Source organism: Rhincodon typus, chromosome 2, assembly GCF_021869965.1.
Source record: "Rhincodon typus isolate 14 chromosome 2, sRhiTyp1.1, whole genome shotgun sequence".
NCBI lineage: Eukaryota > Metazoa > Chordata > Chondrichthyes > Orectolobiformes > Rhincodontidae > Rhincodon > Rhincodon typus.
Genome location: NC_063333.1, coordinates 50,645,085 through 50,660,598, shown reverse-complemented (window position 1 = coordinate 50,660,598; position 15,514 = coordinate 50,645,085). Strand labels below are relative to the sequence as shown.

General features: G+C 42.1%; 1 protein-coding gene across 1 annotated transcript in view; it reads right to left on the bottom strand.

Annotated features, from left to right (window-relative positions):
- LOC109936487 (zona pellucida-binding protein 1-like) overlaps window positions 1–15,514 on the bottom strand; it is a 74,263-nt gene that overhangs the window by 36,305 nt on the left and 22,444 nt on the right. Inside the window, exons 5-6 of the mRNA XM_048614356.1 lie at window positions 11,626–11,844; window positions 6,502–6,581 (exon numbers count right to left, since the gene is read on the bottom strand). Coding sequence (XP_048470313.1) covers window positions 6,502–6,581; window positions 11,626–11,844 — 299 coding nt within the window. The remainder of the gene's footprint in view (window positions 1–6,501; window positions 6,582–11,625; window positions 11,845–15,514) is intronic.

Below are 15,514 nucleotides of genomic sequence, written 5' to 3'. Positions count from 1 at the left end.
AAGGGTCTAGGCCCGAAACGTCAGCCTCTCTGCTCCTATGATGCTGCTTGGCCTGCTGTGTTCATCCAGCCCTGCACCTTGTTGTCTCGGATTCTCCAGCATCTGCAGTTCCTACTATCTCTGAAACTAGATCTGTGCTAGCAATTGCTTGTCTGACATTTAGTCTTGGGTGTGCTGTGACTTTTGCCAATTACACAATTGAAGACACTGTCTTCAGCCTGTTCCACAGCTCTATATCCTCAGTAACAAATGCATCTGCCTTTTCTGGTCACTGTCTCAAACTGAACCACCATTCACAAGCTCTATCCCCTGTTAAACACTGAGCTGAATCTGTTAATTCATACCATCAGTTGCATAAAGGCTGCTTACATCCACTTTTGTAATACTGCCCACTGTAAATGAGCTATATCTTAGAATCATTGAATCATAAAATCATATTGTACAGAATAGGCGCATCAGTCTATGAGCCAAAAACCACTCAAAATCTACACTAGGCTCATTTTCCAGCACTTGGCCCATAGCCTCAAATGTTTTGACATTTCAAGTGCTCATCCAAGTACTTTTAAAAGGTTCTGAGGTTTCCCACCTCAACCATCCCCCCAAGCAGTGCATTCTAGACCCCCACTGCCCTCTAGGTGAAAATGTTTTCTCAAATCCCCTCTAAACTTCCTGCTTTTCACCTTAAAATTATGTCCCCTTGTTCATGGCCCTTCAAATAAGGGGAACAGCTGCCTTCCACCATGTTCATATCCCTTATAATTTTATAGAACTCAATCAGGTCTCCCCTCAGCCTTCTCTGTTCTATCCATCTATTCAATCTTATCCAACCTCTCTTCATTGCTATACTGCTCCACCCCAGTAAACATTCTGATGAATCTCCTCTCCACCCCCTCCAATGCAGTGACATTCTTCCAATAAGGTGGTGACCAGAACTGCAAACAGTACTCCAGCTGGGGCCTAATGAAAATTTTGTACAGCTCCAACATAACTGCCCTGCACTTATAATGCATGCAATGACCAATAAAGGCTTTGTTCCCTATGCCTTCTTAATTACCCTATTAACCTGTCCTGCTGCCTCAGGGATCTGTGAACAAGTACCACAAGATCCAGCTGTTCCCCTCAGCTTCCTAATGTCTTGCCATTCCTTGTGTACTGCCTTGTCCTGTTGCTGCTTCCAAAGTGCATCATTTGTTAAAGGCTCTGTCGGAATCCATATAAACTACATCAACTGCACTACCCTCATCTACATACCTAGTCACCTTCTCGAAAAATTCAATCAAATTTGTTAGGCAAGACCTACTTCTGACAAAGTAATGCTGACTATCTCTGATCAAACCTTGTGTTACCAAATGGAGATTAATTCTCTCCGTTAGAATTTTCTTTGAAAGTTTCTCATCACTGATCTGTAACTTCCTGTTTCATCTCGACCACCCTTCTTGAAAAGTGGAACCATATTACCTGTCCTTCAGTTCTCTGACTCCTCCCCTATGGCCAGAGAGATATTAAAAATTTGGGTCAAACTTTGTAATTTTCTTCCTCATCTTCCATAGCAGCTGGGGATACAACTCATCTGGACCTGGGTATTTGTCCACTTTTAAGCCCACTATAACATTCAATACCTCCTCACATCCTATGTCAAACTACTCAAGAACCTCACAGTCCCTATTCCTGAATTCTATACCTATATCTTCCTTCTCCAAAGTGAAGACAGATGTGAAGTACTCATTTAATATGGTGCCAATGTCCACCATTTCAAGCACAGCTTGCCCTCTTTTTCCCTAATGGGCCCTACTCTTTCCTTAGTCATCCTCTTCCCCTTGATATTCTTGCAGAATAGCTTGGGATTCTCCCCAGTCTTACCCACCCGTGGCTCTTCATGCCCTTTCTTTGTTCTCCTAATTGCTTTCTTAAGATTTATCCTGTAGTTTTGACACTTCACTAGGGCTCCCATTGATTTGCTACCAATAAACCTTTTAAAAGCCTCTCTTTTCCTTCGTATTCAGTACTAAATATTCCTGGACATCCAGGCTTGCTTGTTGCTCCTACATTTTACCCTTAACAGAACATGTTGGGTCTGTACTTTCGTTAATTCCATTTTAATGCCCCCCCCGCTCCGTCCCAAAAATTGTTCTGCTGTAGGATTACGCAAAAGTACCATTCCAGTCTAATTTGGCCAGATCCTCCCTTATTTTAATAAAACCTGCCTTCCGGTAATCCAAACCCTTTCTTGCAGACCATCTTTTTCCTTTTCTTTTCGTCACACCTCCCACAAAAGCCTCAATCATAAACTTCAGGTAATCAAAACCTTTGCTGCCCATCCATCCAAAATATTTATCCATCATTCTACTTTCACTAACTTATATAAGCTCCAAATACCTCAGATTCATAAATTTAAAAGTTCATACAGGCGTTCAAATCTTTTCATGGCCATAACTCTCTCCATATCTCAGTATCTTGATCCAACACTCTATTATTTGGATTCTGGCATTTTTCCTTTAAGACATTACATATAACACACTTCTTTGACTAACATTTTGATCATTCCTCCCAAGTGTACTTTAGCTCAGTGTCTGTTTTCCTTAGTGAACTGGAAAGTCTAATATAGTTAATTAGAATATTGAATAGCAAAATATAGATTAACATTTCATTTAAGTCACTTAAGTTATTAAGCCACACCGATGCTGTAAGAGCATAAGACCATTAGGCATAGAAGGAGAAATAGACCATTCAGTTCACTAAATCTGCTCTGCCATTCAATGAGATCATGACTGATTTCATAATCCTCAATTCCACTTTCTTGCCTTCTGTCCTCAAACCTTGATTCTCTTACTGATTAAAAATCTATCTCGGCCTTAAATATACATACTGACTCAGCCTCAACAGCCCTCTAAATAATTCTACATATTCCCTACCCTCTGAGAATAGAAATCCATCCTAAATTCTGATTTAAACATTCAACCCTTTATTCTGAGATTATGATCTCTGGTCCTTGAGGGAAATAACCTTTCAACATCTACCCTATCAAGTTCTCTAATAATCTTGTATGTTTCAATAAATCTCCTCTCATTCATCTATATTCCAACAGGTACAGGCCCAATCTACTCAACCACTCCTCATAAGATAGTCCCTCCATACCTGGTATCAGCCTAGTGAACCTTCTCTGGACTGCCTCCAATGCCAGTAGATCTTTCCTTAGGTAAGGGACAAAAAACTGTTCAGTGTTCCAGCTGTGGTCTGACTCGTGCCTAGTATACTTTTAACAAACCCCATCACCCACCCCCCCGCCGACCTTTATACTCCGTTTCCTTCGAAATAAAAGCCAACATTCCTTTGGCCTTCCCTATCACCTTCTGAATTTGGATGCTAGCATTTTGTGATTTGTGGATGAAGACTTCCAAATCCCTCTGTTCTGCAGCCTGTTCCTGCTGTATTTTATTTCAGCATTTGTTAGGTCCCTTGACGTTGTTTTTCCAAGTTTTAGATAAGAACTAAATGCAATAGTTCATCTTGTAAAGTTACTCCCATGCTGCAAATCTTTAATTCAACATTTAATATTTTCAGTTTCTGTAATGGAGCCTTGGATTTTGTCTGTTAGAAAGAAACATCACCTCACCATTACAGAAATACTGGGACATCAATGAAAGATTGTTTCAATGAAAACTTTTCAAGCTAATGATTTATGCAAGAAATACATTCCAAAGATAGTTCAATTGCTTTTGGAATGATTTAAGTGGAATTGTATTGCAAGGGAACATCATTGGTAACTTGCTGTGTTCCTGTGTAATTATCTCATAAAATAATTGTATTTTTATCCAGAGCTTATCAATATTATGGTGTGACTCTCTTAATAATTTGCTGCTGACAGCACAGCAGTGGCAGGTCAGCACATACCATAATACCATAAAGTGTAATACCATAATTAAAGAATATTTCACAATATACTTCATAGGTAATTGTACGTGATTTTCCATCCATTAAAATTAATGGTCAGTAAACTTTTCTCCCTGTGTACCCAAATTTCTAATGTCTTTTATCGAACTGTGTTGGAAATCTGCATCACAACTGTATCTGGTGTAAAGAAACAAGGGTTAATTTTTACATGTTATGTGGCATTTTGAATTCATTATTTATAAAATTAAGATGAGAAATTAGTTATAAATCAGCTTTTGTTCACCTTCATTTCTTTTGATTTGCCTTTTCCCTTATATTTGTTTCCTCTGCTTTCTGTAAAATGGGATTGGTTTTTGGCTGCATTTATTATTAAGAACCTTATTCAGGGGTAATTGAATTTTACCAGCCCTCAAGGATACTTGATAGGCAGGGCTGTGGGAACCTGTAAAATGGCAAGGGAAGACATGGGGTGAAGTGCCTGTTATCGTCCTGTCACCTTGGCCTTCTGCTACCATTGAGCAGGGGCAGTCCTCAATTCAGAGATCAGTTGCGTTCTTAAGTGGCCAGTTAAGAGCCTGTTCTGTAAGCCTATGGCATTTTACCAGCAGTGGATGGCCCCTGTCATATGGGAGGGCTACCTGGTAAAGCCTAGACATGAGCTGATGGTGGATATCTTAATTAGACACTCTGTCGTTCATGGAAGAGTCCCCAGGTAGCAGTGGCTGCCCCACAACAACAAATTCCACCTTCACCAATGCACACTTTCTAATCCATCCTGGCTGCCTGTCTAGCCCTGGGATTACCACAACTCACACATTGTCCAAGCGCAGGCTTCATTACTATGTTCTTTTAGCTGGGAGCATTTTCAGCAGTGGCCACTGTTCCCAGACACGCTGCTGAGACTGAACGAGCTTTTGGCTCTTTGGGGTTAGACTTCTTCACCTAGCATTTAAAGGGCCAGGTGAACAGAAGAACCAGGAGCAGGAGTAGGTCATTTGGCCCTTCAAGCCCACTCTGCCATTCAATACGATCATGGCTGATCTTTTCATGGACTCAGCTCCACTTACCCACCTTCTCACCATAACCCTTAATTCCTATACCATTCAAAAAATTATCTATCTTAGCTTTAAAAACATTCAGCAAAGAAGCTTCAACTGTTTCACTGGGCAGGGAATTCCACAGATTCACAACCCTTTAGGTGAAGAATTTCCTCCTGAATTCAGTCCTAAATCTGCTCCCCCTAGTTTTGAGGCTGTGCCTTCTTGTCCTAGATTCACTCGCCATTGGAAACATCCTCCCTGCTTTTACCTTATCTATTGCCTTCATAATTTTATGTTGCTATAAGAACCACCCGCATTCTTCTAAATTCCAGTAAATATAATCCCAGTCTACTCAGTCTCTCCTCATAAGCCAATCCACTCAACTCCAGAATCAACCTAGTGAATCTCGTCTGCACTCCCTCCAGTGTATCCTTTCTCAAGTAAGGAGACCAAAACTGCACGCAGTACTCTAGCTGTGGCCTCACCTGCACCCTATACAGCTGTAACATAACCTCAGAGATAGTAGGAACTGCAGATGCTGGAGAATCCGAGACAACAAGGTGCAGGGCTGGATGAACAAAAGCCTCTCTGCTCCTATGATGCTGCTTGGCCTGCTGTGTTCATTCAGCCCTGCACCTTGTTGTAACATAACCTCACTGCTTTTAAACTCAATCCCTCCAGCAATGAAGGACAAAATTCCATTTGCCCTCTTAAATACTTGTTGCACCTGCAAACCAACCTTCTGCAGTTCATGCACAAGGAGATCCAGCTCCCTCTGCACAGCAGCATGCTGCAATTTTTTGCCATTTAAATAATAGTCCTTCTTACTGTTATTCCTACCAAAATGGATGACTTCACATTTATCCATCTGCCCACTCACTTAAACTATCTACATCCCCTCTGCAAACTTTCAGTCTTCTGCACACTTTGCTCTACCACTCATCTTAGCATCATCTGCAAACTTTGATACACCACAGGTAGTCCCTACCTTCAAATCATCTATGTACCTCAAACAGCAAATTAGCTAGCAGATGGAACTAAAATGTGGCCAGGGTTCCCAGACAAAATTCAGCCATTTGGAGTGCATTTTGATACTTCAGGTCCACAAAATGTGTATACCTTTATGACCATGAATCTAAGTAACTAGAAAAGCATACAAAATCTAAATCAGGATTCTCAAATGTGCGTGCAATAGGCAATGACTTCCTGCCAGAAGCTCACAGATGGAGAATTTGCCTTTCTACTTTAGCTTTGATTTGTTTCTGAGTCCTTTGATCCTGTTGGATTACCTGCCAAGGGCTTAGACTGAGGCTTTTGAAGTTTAAATCCTTCCTGCTTGAAATACTGCCCTGTTAAATCCAAAAAGACGCGTCCTAATTTTACAGTTGTACATGTACAAGATTTTACTCAGTGTCTTAATTACAGGGGAAAACCTAAATTTAATGAAAAAGTGGACAGAGGATTATGTCACATGTTGACCCTTTAGCATTTATTAGTTAAATAGTGAATAATTGGTAAATGACATCATTCTGAATCTGAGTACATGCTAAAGGGTAATATGCAATAATACCTTTTTGACACGATCTTCAGACTGTTGGTCACACTGTGAATCATTACACTGGTCGGCCCAGCCAAGTGCAAATGGAAATACTGTGAAAGGAGAAACATCTCATCAAGCAATATAGTTTCACAATGTTTTCAGATATATTACAGCATAAACATTACAATGAACTACGTCAGCATTTAAAATCGCTAATCTAGTGGGAAATTACATTATTCCTTACAGAGGAGCCTGAATATTTGGAAACAGAGAAATGCAGTCCATCATTACGGACATGTCATTGGTGGCCTAAACAAAGAAACCACTTCTGAAAATAATAGCTATGATTTTCACAGGATGGGAAACGGATGTGGGTCAGAATTTGTACATTGAAGTTTGGACGAATGAGAGTCATAGAGTTATACAGCATGGAAACAGACCCTTTGGTCCAACTCATCCACACCGACCATGTTCCCAAACTAAAGCAGTCCCACTTGCCTGAGCTTGGCCCATACTTTTCCTATTCATCCTTTCCAAACCTTTCCTATTCATCTACCAGTCAAAATGTCTTTTAAATGTTGTAACTGTACCTGCATCCACCATTTTGTCTGGCAGTTCATTCCACATATGAACCACTCTCTATGTAAAAACGTTGCTCCTCATGTCCTTTTTAAATCTTGCTCCTGCCACCTAAAAAATATGCCGCCTAGTTTTGAACTTCCCCACCCTAGGGAAAAGAAACTTACTATTCACCTTATCTGTGCCTCTCATGAATTTGTAAATCTCTAAGATCCTAAAGGAACATAACAGGGTGGATTATGAAAGGATGTTTCCCTTGTGAGAGACCCTAGAACTAGGGTTCACAGTTTAAAAAAAGTGGTCACCCATTTAAGATTAAGATGAGAAAAATTTGTTTCTCTCGGAGGGTAGTGACCCTTCAGAGTCATAGTCACAGAGTTGTACAGCAGATCCTTCGGTCCAACTCGTCCGTGCCAGATATCCTAAATGAATCTAATCCCATTAAGAGTCGTAGAATCATAGAGATGTACAGCACGGAAACAGACCCTTCGATCCAACTTGTCCATGCAGACCAGATATCCTAGATAAATCTAGTCCAATTGCAGCATTTGGCCCATATCCCTCTAAATGCTCCCTATTCATATAACCATCCAGATGCCTTTTAAATATTGTATTTGTACCAGCCTCCACCACTTTCTCTGGCAGCTCATTCCACACATGCAACACCCTCTGTGTGAAAAAGTTGCCCCTTAGGTCCCTTTTTTATCTTTCCCCTCTCACCTTAAACCTATGCCCTCTAGTTCTGGACTCCCCCACCCCAGGGAAAAGACCTAGTCTATTTACCTTATCCATGCCCCTCATGATTTTATAAACTTCTGTAAGGTCACACCCCAGCCTTCGATGCTCCAGGGAATGTAGCCTCAGCCTATTTAGCCTCTCCCTATAGTTCAAACTGTCCAACCCTGGCAACGTCCTTGTAAATCTTTTCTGAACCGTTTCAAGTTTCACAACATCCTTCCTATAGCAGGGTGATCAGAATTGCACACAGTATTCCAAAAACGGCCTAACCAATGCTCTGTACATCCACAACATGACCTCAGAACTCCTATACTCAATGCGGTGTCCACTAAAGGCAAGCATACCAAACGCCTTCTTCACTATCCTTTCTACCTGTGACTCCACTTTCAAGGAACTATGAACATGCACTCCAAGGTTTCTTTGTTCAGCAACAATCCCCAGGACCATACCATTAAGTACATAAGTCCTGCCTTGATTTGCCTCATAATGAATCTTATGTTGCTTTGAGTTGCATTGAGCTTTTTGAAAGGGTTTCTTACCATGAGGCCTGGTGAGTTTTCTCACCTTATTTTATCACCCACCTCATTAATTGCTGACCATGACCCTATGTTGTCTCTCATGTCCCATTTCCACTCCAACTTACCATGCACCATTCCCAGAACAACTCGACATACACTGGTTATCTGTCTGCACCACTTTTAAAAGGCTGCTGTACACCAACGCTTTGGGAGCACTGCTCCTTCGTCGGGTGAAGTCATCACCTAACAAAGGAGCAGCACTCTGAAAGCTTGTGATTTCGAATAAACCTGTTGGACTTTAACCTGGTATTGCGTGACTTCTGACACTGAATTCAAGACTGTGAAACTGGACCGAGAAATGGGCAGAGATTTGATATAATGTTATTTTCATATCAGTGTGGAATCCAATTCAGCCTAAATGTTAGCTAATATTATTGGGAAAACCGCTGTGTGGTATTTAGAGATAGTAGGAACTGCAAAAGCTGGAGAATCTGAGATAAAAACGTATAGAGCTGGATGAACACAGCAGGCCAAGCAGCATCAGAGGAGCAGGAAGGCTGACATTTCAGGCCTAGACCCTTCTTCAGAAATGGGGGAGGGGAAGGGGGTTCTGAAATAAATAGGGAGAGAGGGGGAGGCGGATAGAAGATAGATAGAGGAGAAGATAGGTGGAGAGGAGACAGACCGGTCAAAAAGGCGGGGATGGAGCCAGTAAAGGTGAGTGTAGGTGGGGAGGTAGGGAGGAGATAGGTCAGTCCAGGGAGGACGGACAGGTCAAGGGGGCGGGATGAGGTTAGTAGGTAGGAGATGGGGGTGGGGCTTGAGGTGGGAGGAGGGAAGAGGTGGGAGTAAGAACAGGTTAGGGAGGTGGGGACGAGCTGGGCTGGTTTTCGGATGCGATAGGGGGAGGGGAGATTTTGAAGCTTGTGAAGTCCACATTGATACCATTGGGCTGCAGGGTTCCCAAGCGGAATATGAGTTGCTGTTCCTGCAACCTTCGGGTAGCATCATTGTGGCACTGCAGGAGGCCCAGGATGGACATGTCGTCTGCGGAATGGGAGGGGGAGTTGAAATGGTTCGCGACTGGGAGGTGCAGTTGTTTAGTGCGAACCAAGCGTAGGTGTTCTGCAAAGTGGTCCCCAAGCCTCTGCTTGGTTTCCCCGATGTAGAGGAGGCCACAACGAGAACAGCGGATGCAGTATACCACATTAGCAGATGTGCAGGTGAACATATGCTTGATGTGGAAAGTCTTCTTGGGGCCTGGGATGGGAGTGAGGGGGGAGGTGTAGGGGCAGGTGTAGCACTTCCTGCAGTTGCAGGGAAAAGTGTCGGGTGAGGGGGAGCTGGAGGGGATTGTGGAGCGGACAAGGGAGTCACGGAGAGAGTGGTCCCTCAGGAAACCAGGTAAGGGTGGGGAGGGAAAAATGTCTTTGGTGGTGGGGTCGGATTGCAGATGGCGGAAGTGTCGGAGGATGATGCGTTGGATCCGGAGGTTGGTGGGGTGGTACGTGAGGATGCGGGGGATTCTGTTTTGGTTGTTATTGTGGGGATGGGGTGTGAGGGATGAGTTACGGGAAATGCGGGAGACACGGTCGAGGGCGTTCTTGACCAGTGAGGGGGGGATGTTGCGGTCCTTGAAAAACGAGGACATCTGAGATGTACGGGAGTGGAATGCCTCATCCTGGGAGTAGATGCGGCGGAGGCGAAGGATTTGGGAATAGGGGATGGTATTTTTGCAGGAAGGTGGGTGGGAGGAGGTGTATTCTAGGTAGCTGTGGGAGTCGGTGGGCTTGAAATGGATATCGGTTTCTAGGTGGTTGCCGGAGATGGAGACAGAGAGGTCCAGGAAGGAGAGAGAGGTATTAGAGATGGTCCAGGTGAACTTAAGGTTGGAGTGGAAGGTGTTGGTGAAGTGGTTGAACTGTTCGAGCTCCTCGTGGGTGCACGAGGCGGTGCTGATACAGTCATCAATGTAACGGAGGAAGAGGTGGGGTTTAGGGCCATTGTAGGTATGGAAGAGGGATTGTTCCACGTAACCTACAAAGAGGCAGGCATAGCTTGGGCCCATGCGGGTACCCATGGCCACCCCCTTTCTCTGTAGGAAGTGGGAGGAATTGAAAGAGAAGTTGTTGAGGGTGAGGACGAGTTCGGCTAAGCGGATGAGGTATTTATCTATAATTTTACATTTTTATTCATATCATCATCTCTTTGCCAAATAGCTATGGCACAAGACTACATGGAATTTTCCCTTTTCCAGATTTTCAAATATGCAGCAATATTCAACATAATGTGAAATTACAAATCTTGAATATAATAACTTTTAAAAGGCCATTTATTAACATAATCAAGCATGTCTTAGAGACAAAGTGCAGACCATTTCAAAATTTAATTATTTCCCAATCACACTTCAACTCAGTGATGATGGAACTGTGAGAGGTGCTGTGACTCTGCAAGCTGAGGCTGCTCACAACAGTTCAGACCTCATGCTATCTATATGTCTAACTGAGAAGCTGAGCAATACTCCATGCTTCCTTTACATAAAGTTCTCTTATTACTGGAATTCAATCTATCTGAAGCTGCCTAATTATTTGCTTAATGCAAATTGCCCTCCTCCTAACTGAATAACTGCCAAATACATTCTACAGAAATTTCAAGCTCATAACTAAAATCAGATTTGGAATTTTTTTTCAACAACTCCACTATAAATGAAGAAAGGTGATATAAATAGGGCAGCATTGCAAGGTATAAACCTGCAGATCAGACTTGAAACTTTGCTGCTTCCTTCCATATATGTTTCAAATCAAGCCAGTATGAACCAGTATGTTCACAATTCAAATTTGGTCATTAATCCCTGATGGATGGGTGTGGATGCTGGACACGAACAAACTCAGCTGCCTTGTTCTGTAGTTGAAATGCCAGTGTTCAACCTCTATCATTTTAATTGAACAAATTAAACAAAATCAATGCAAACACTCCCAAGGGAACATGGTAACAAAAACCAAAATTCCAAAGAATATTTATTAGATTTAAATTAAAATGTCATTCCATGGGTAGACAATGTATCCCAGACATTCAGACTGTAAGATCAAAACAATCATCGATAATCGATTGAGGGAGCAGTGATGCCAATGTGTGTGGAACCATACGAGTGTATGAATTACACATTAGGAATAGAGAGAAATAAAAACTATAAACTTGGAGGAGAAACACTGAATCTATTACAATAAAAAGTTGCATTTATTTATTTCTTTGAGGCTACTTTCAATCTTATTGAACATATAGATGAGACTCATATTGATTACAAATAAACATTACTTACCAATGAATTGGAAATTAAATATATGGCTCATTGGTGTCTTTGAGGGTTTGATGCTGTGGCAGGCTGAATTCCAGTGGTGCACTTCACACTGCAGGTCATGGATAGCATCTTCCAGCTGCTTCTGCAAATGTTTCTCAAACTTAGTTATCTCATTATTGTTGCATTTAGTTGTGTAGAAATCAGCTTCTAGGCGAACACTTTTCTTTGGATTGTGATACACTTAAAGACAAATGAGGAATACCAAATGTCTATCAGTGCTACAATGTGACTGATCAAGGTGCAAACACTAAATGATTTATAATAACCAAAATAGAAAGAAGACACTTAAACAAAGATCAACACCCCTCTAAGCAACATCAAAATGCCATGTACTGTTTGCACTTTTCCTTCTATTGAAAATCTTCTGTGTTGTTGCAGGTGAGGAGTTCAGGCTCCATGGAGAAGACAGGGGAACACAATGACATCTATGGTTAGGATGGGTGCTCACTATGAGACTTGGATTAAATGGGTGGCGGGTAGGTTGTCTACGATTGGGGGTTGCACTGTTTGATTTATGAATCAATGTACTTGTTCAAACAAACCTACCTAACCAGAAAGTTAAATTCGATGGCAGGACATAAGCAGAAAGAATGCTACCAGAATGGGAAAGGACAATGGTCCCTTAAATCAAGCTAAGATGAGGAAATTGTGTCACACCATCTGTTTCTTCAACAATCTCTTTTGTTGCAGCATGTTTTTGGTGGAATACAAATTAGGAGAAATCAAAATTGGAGAAAAACTTTGATGACTAACAAAAATAGAATACTTTTGATTAGAAAGGATAAAAACTGATTTAACAAGCAGAGTAAAAGAAATGCATAGACTGAACAGTTAAGAAATTGTATTATTCCTCCACAATGTGGAGAAAAAGCAAACCTTTTATTTGCTCACCTCCTCTTTAGAAAGGGTTGACTCATGCCAGTGTAAAGTTACTCACCTTGTCCAAATGTCAATCTTCATTTGTGATTCTACAGAAGATCACCAAACTACTTGGCAATGAGCAGCATCACAGTCAAGCCACATGTTCTATGTAACCTGATATTCAGATACACATGCATTCCAGGACGAACCCCCTAGACAGTAATCAGGAATTACATATGGGCAGCATTTACTTTTCAGATGCCCCCTGCGAAAGGTGGGTTTGGATCCTCATGCGGTGTTGGAAATATACATTCACATAGACAGCCTTAGGAATCAACAAAACCAACTACACACTGTTAGTGACAGTAGTTGAGAAATATCGATTAACAATTACACAGTTACCAGAGGCAAGTAGTTCAGGCAGAAAAAAAATCCAGAAAATAAAATAAACAAGCCAGCAAGCAGTTTTTGATCAATGTACGGAAAGCTAGACAATTCTGCCATTTTCACCAATTAATCTATTCGATCCAGTGCCTATGCTTCAAATAGTACAGTATTTTAATGACAGTAAGTTGTTTTAGAAAGTCCTGAGGGACTCAAGACCCCCTATAAAATGGAGGGTTTCTTTTCTTTCTTTCTCTTTCTAGCAATCTGAAATAACAGTATCCAGTATTAGAACATTTTAATATATACGTGTACATGTGACAAGCACACACTCCACTATACAAAACCACTTGGCACCTTTATGGAGAGATCAGACAAATAACAAATATGGAATGCAAAATATTCACTAAACAACAGTTGGAAAGACATTGTAGTTTTCTGATACTGAATTATTCCAACCAATTGTAAATTCCAATTAAAATGTGTCCAGACAGTGATTAATATATTGTGTTGAATTTTCAGAAGTATAAGATAACCCCAGATCCCGAAACTCTGGGTTGAGACTCTTGATGAGGTCAGAGAAGTCACATCAGTATCCCATGCATCTGTTCCTCCAATGAGCAGCAACGATGATTTTGGATATGGAAGGCACTGGCAGGCCAGCCCTGGACCCACTGGATTATTTCTGTCAAACGTTACAGGATGAATGTGTAGCCCTACATGCTCTTTAACTTCAGAAGGTACTTCTAGTGGAGAGCTTGAATAGGCTGTTTGTGTGTGGACTTGGCACAGCTGGAGGCCTGGGGAAACTGTCCTGTGTCAAAACTGTGGGAAAAACCTGAAGGTCACAAAGCTGAGCTGGGAAGGTGTGAATCTATTGATCACAGTCTTGAATATACTCAGCAACTGAACATTCAAAGGTAGAGAATTTCAAAGATTATAGCAATGGAGAAAGAGTTGACTGTGATTCTCTTCATGGTTCTTAATTACAACTAAGAATATTGTGGTACTTTTAATATGACCACATAAGAGACTGGTTTCTAGTCTTACGAGTATTTCAACTATACTGAAAGCCTGTCAAAACTCTCTGCAGAGTGGCCGGGATGTTAATTCATATTCATAACATGCTAATGAATGCAAAACACGTTCCCACCAGTTTTCACCTGGATTGGGAAATCCCTTTATTAATTTCAAAAATATCCTTTATTCATAAAAATATCTTTATATACATACATAATCACTAGAGTAATTCAGTTCTATGCAGTCTTTGCATATTGAGAACAAAAACAAAAACCCAAAGCCTTCCTTGCTTATACAAGACAATATTACATACATTTGAGGCATTGAAAGGGCTGATAACTGAATGGCCTCCTGTTTAACTTGGTCTTGGCAGCAGCTGCCTTAAGCTTTAGTGCGTCCCTCAGCATGCAGTCCTGGAGCTTGGAATGTGCCAGTCTGCAACACTCATTCAGAGTCAACACCTTGCTCTAGAAGATCAACAAGTTTCGGGCAGACAAAAGAGCGTCTTTCACTGAATTAATGGTCCTCCAGGCACAATCAATGTTTGTCTCGGTGTGCATTTTGGGAAATAGCCTGTAGAGCACAGAGTCCTGCATTACAGAGCTGCTTGAGACGAACCTTGACAAAAACCATTGCATCTTTCTCCAGACTACTGTTGCAAACAGAAGGAGATTTGTAACAGTCTCCATCAGCCCCCCACCAAGCCACTTTGAGAGCAGCATCCGGTATTGCAGAGAGTCTGGGCGTATATGAAGGATCTCACAGGTAGTGTCCTTCTCACCACAAGCCATGCGATGTCTTGGTGCTTGTTGGAAAATTCTGGTGATGAGGCATTCTGCCAAATGAACCTGACAGTCTGCTCAGGGAACAACATGACAGGATCCACCCTCTCCTATTCCTGCAGGGACTCAAGGATACTACGTGCTGACCCCTTCCTGATGGACTTGTGGTCAAAGGTGCTTTTCTTTGCAAATTTCTCCATGAAGGACAGGTGAGACGGAACTGTCTAACTACTTGGAGTGTTCCATGGCACCAAGGCCAGTCCTATCCTTCGCAACAGTGGGGACAGGTAGAACCTCAGTACGTAGTGACACCAAGGGTCTATGCACACTTAATGCAGCTGCACACAAAAGTGGCCATCAGGATGAGGGTGGGGTTGGGTACACTCTTTTCCCCCCCCTCACTTTGAGATTTGTAATTGGTGTACCTGCGGACACGGGCCATCTTAGACCTCCAGATGAAGTGGAAGATGGCTCTGATAACTGCAATGGTGCAGGTTCCGGGAATGTGCCAGACATGAGCAACAGAGAGTGCCTCAGGCCTGATGACCAGGTTTTTAACCTGCAAATGGAAAGGGAGAGGAGCTCCCAAAAGCCCAGTTTCTGCCTCACCTTGGTTTTTGCACATGCCCCACCCCTCTGACCCACATTCCCAGCATCTTCAGCTAATCTGTACTTAGAGTGAAGGGGATAAAGGTTCAGTCAGCCTAGTTTCCAAAGAACATGGCCTGGCTCTAGCCTCAATTTACCTTGGCTCCCGAGGCCAGTTTGACCAGTTGCAGATGCTCAAGAATCTGCACACTGTC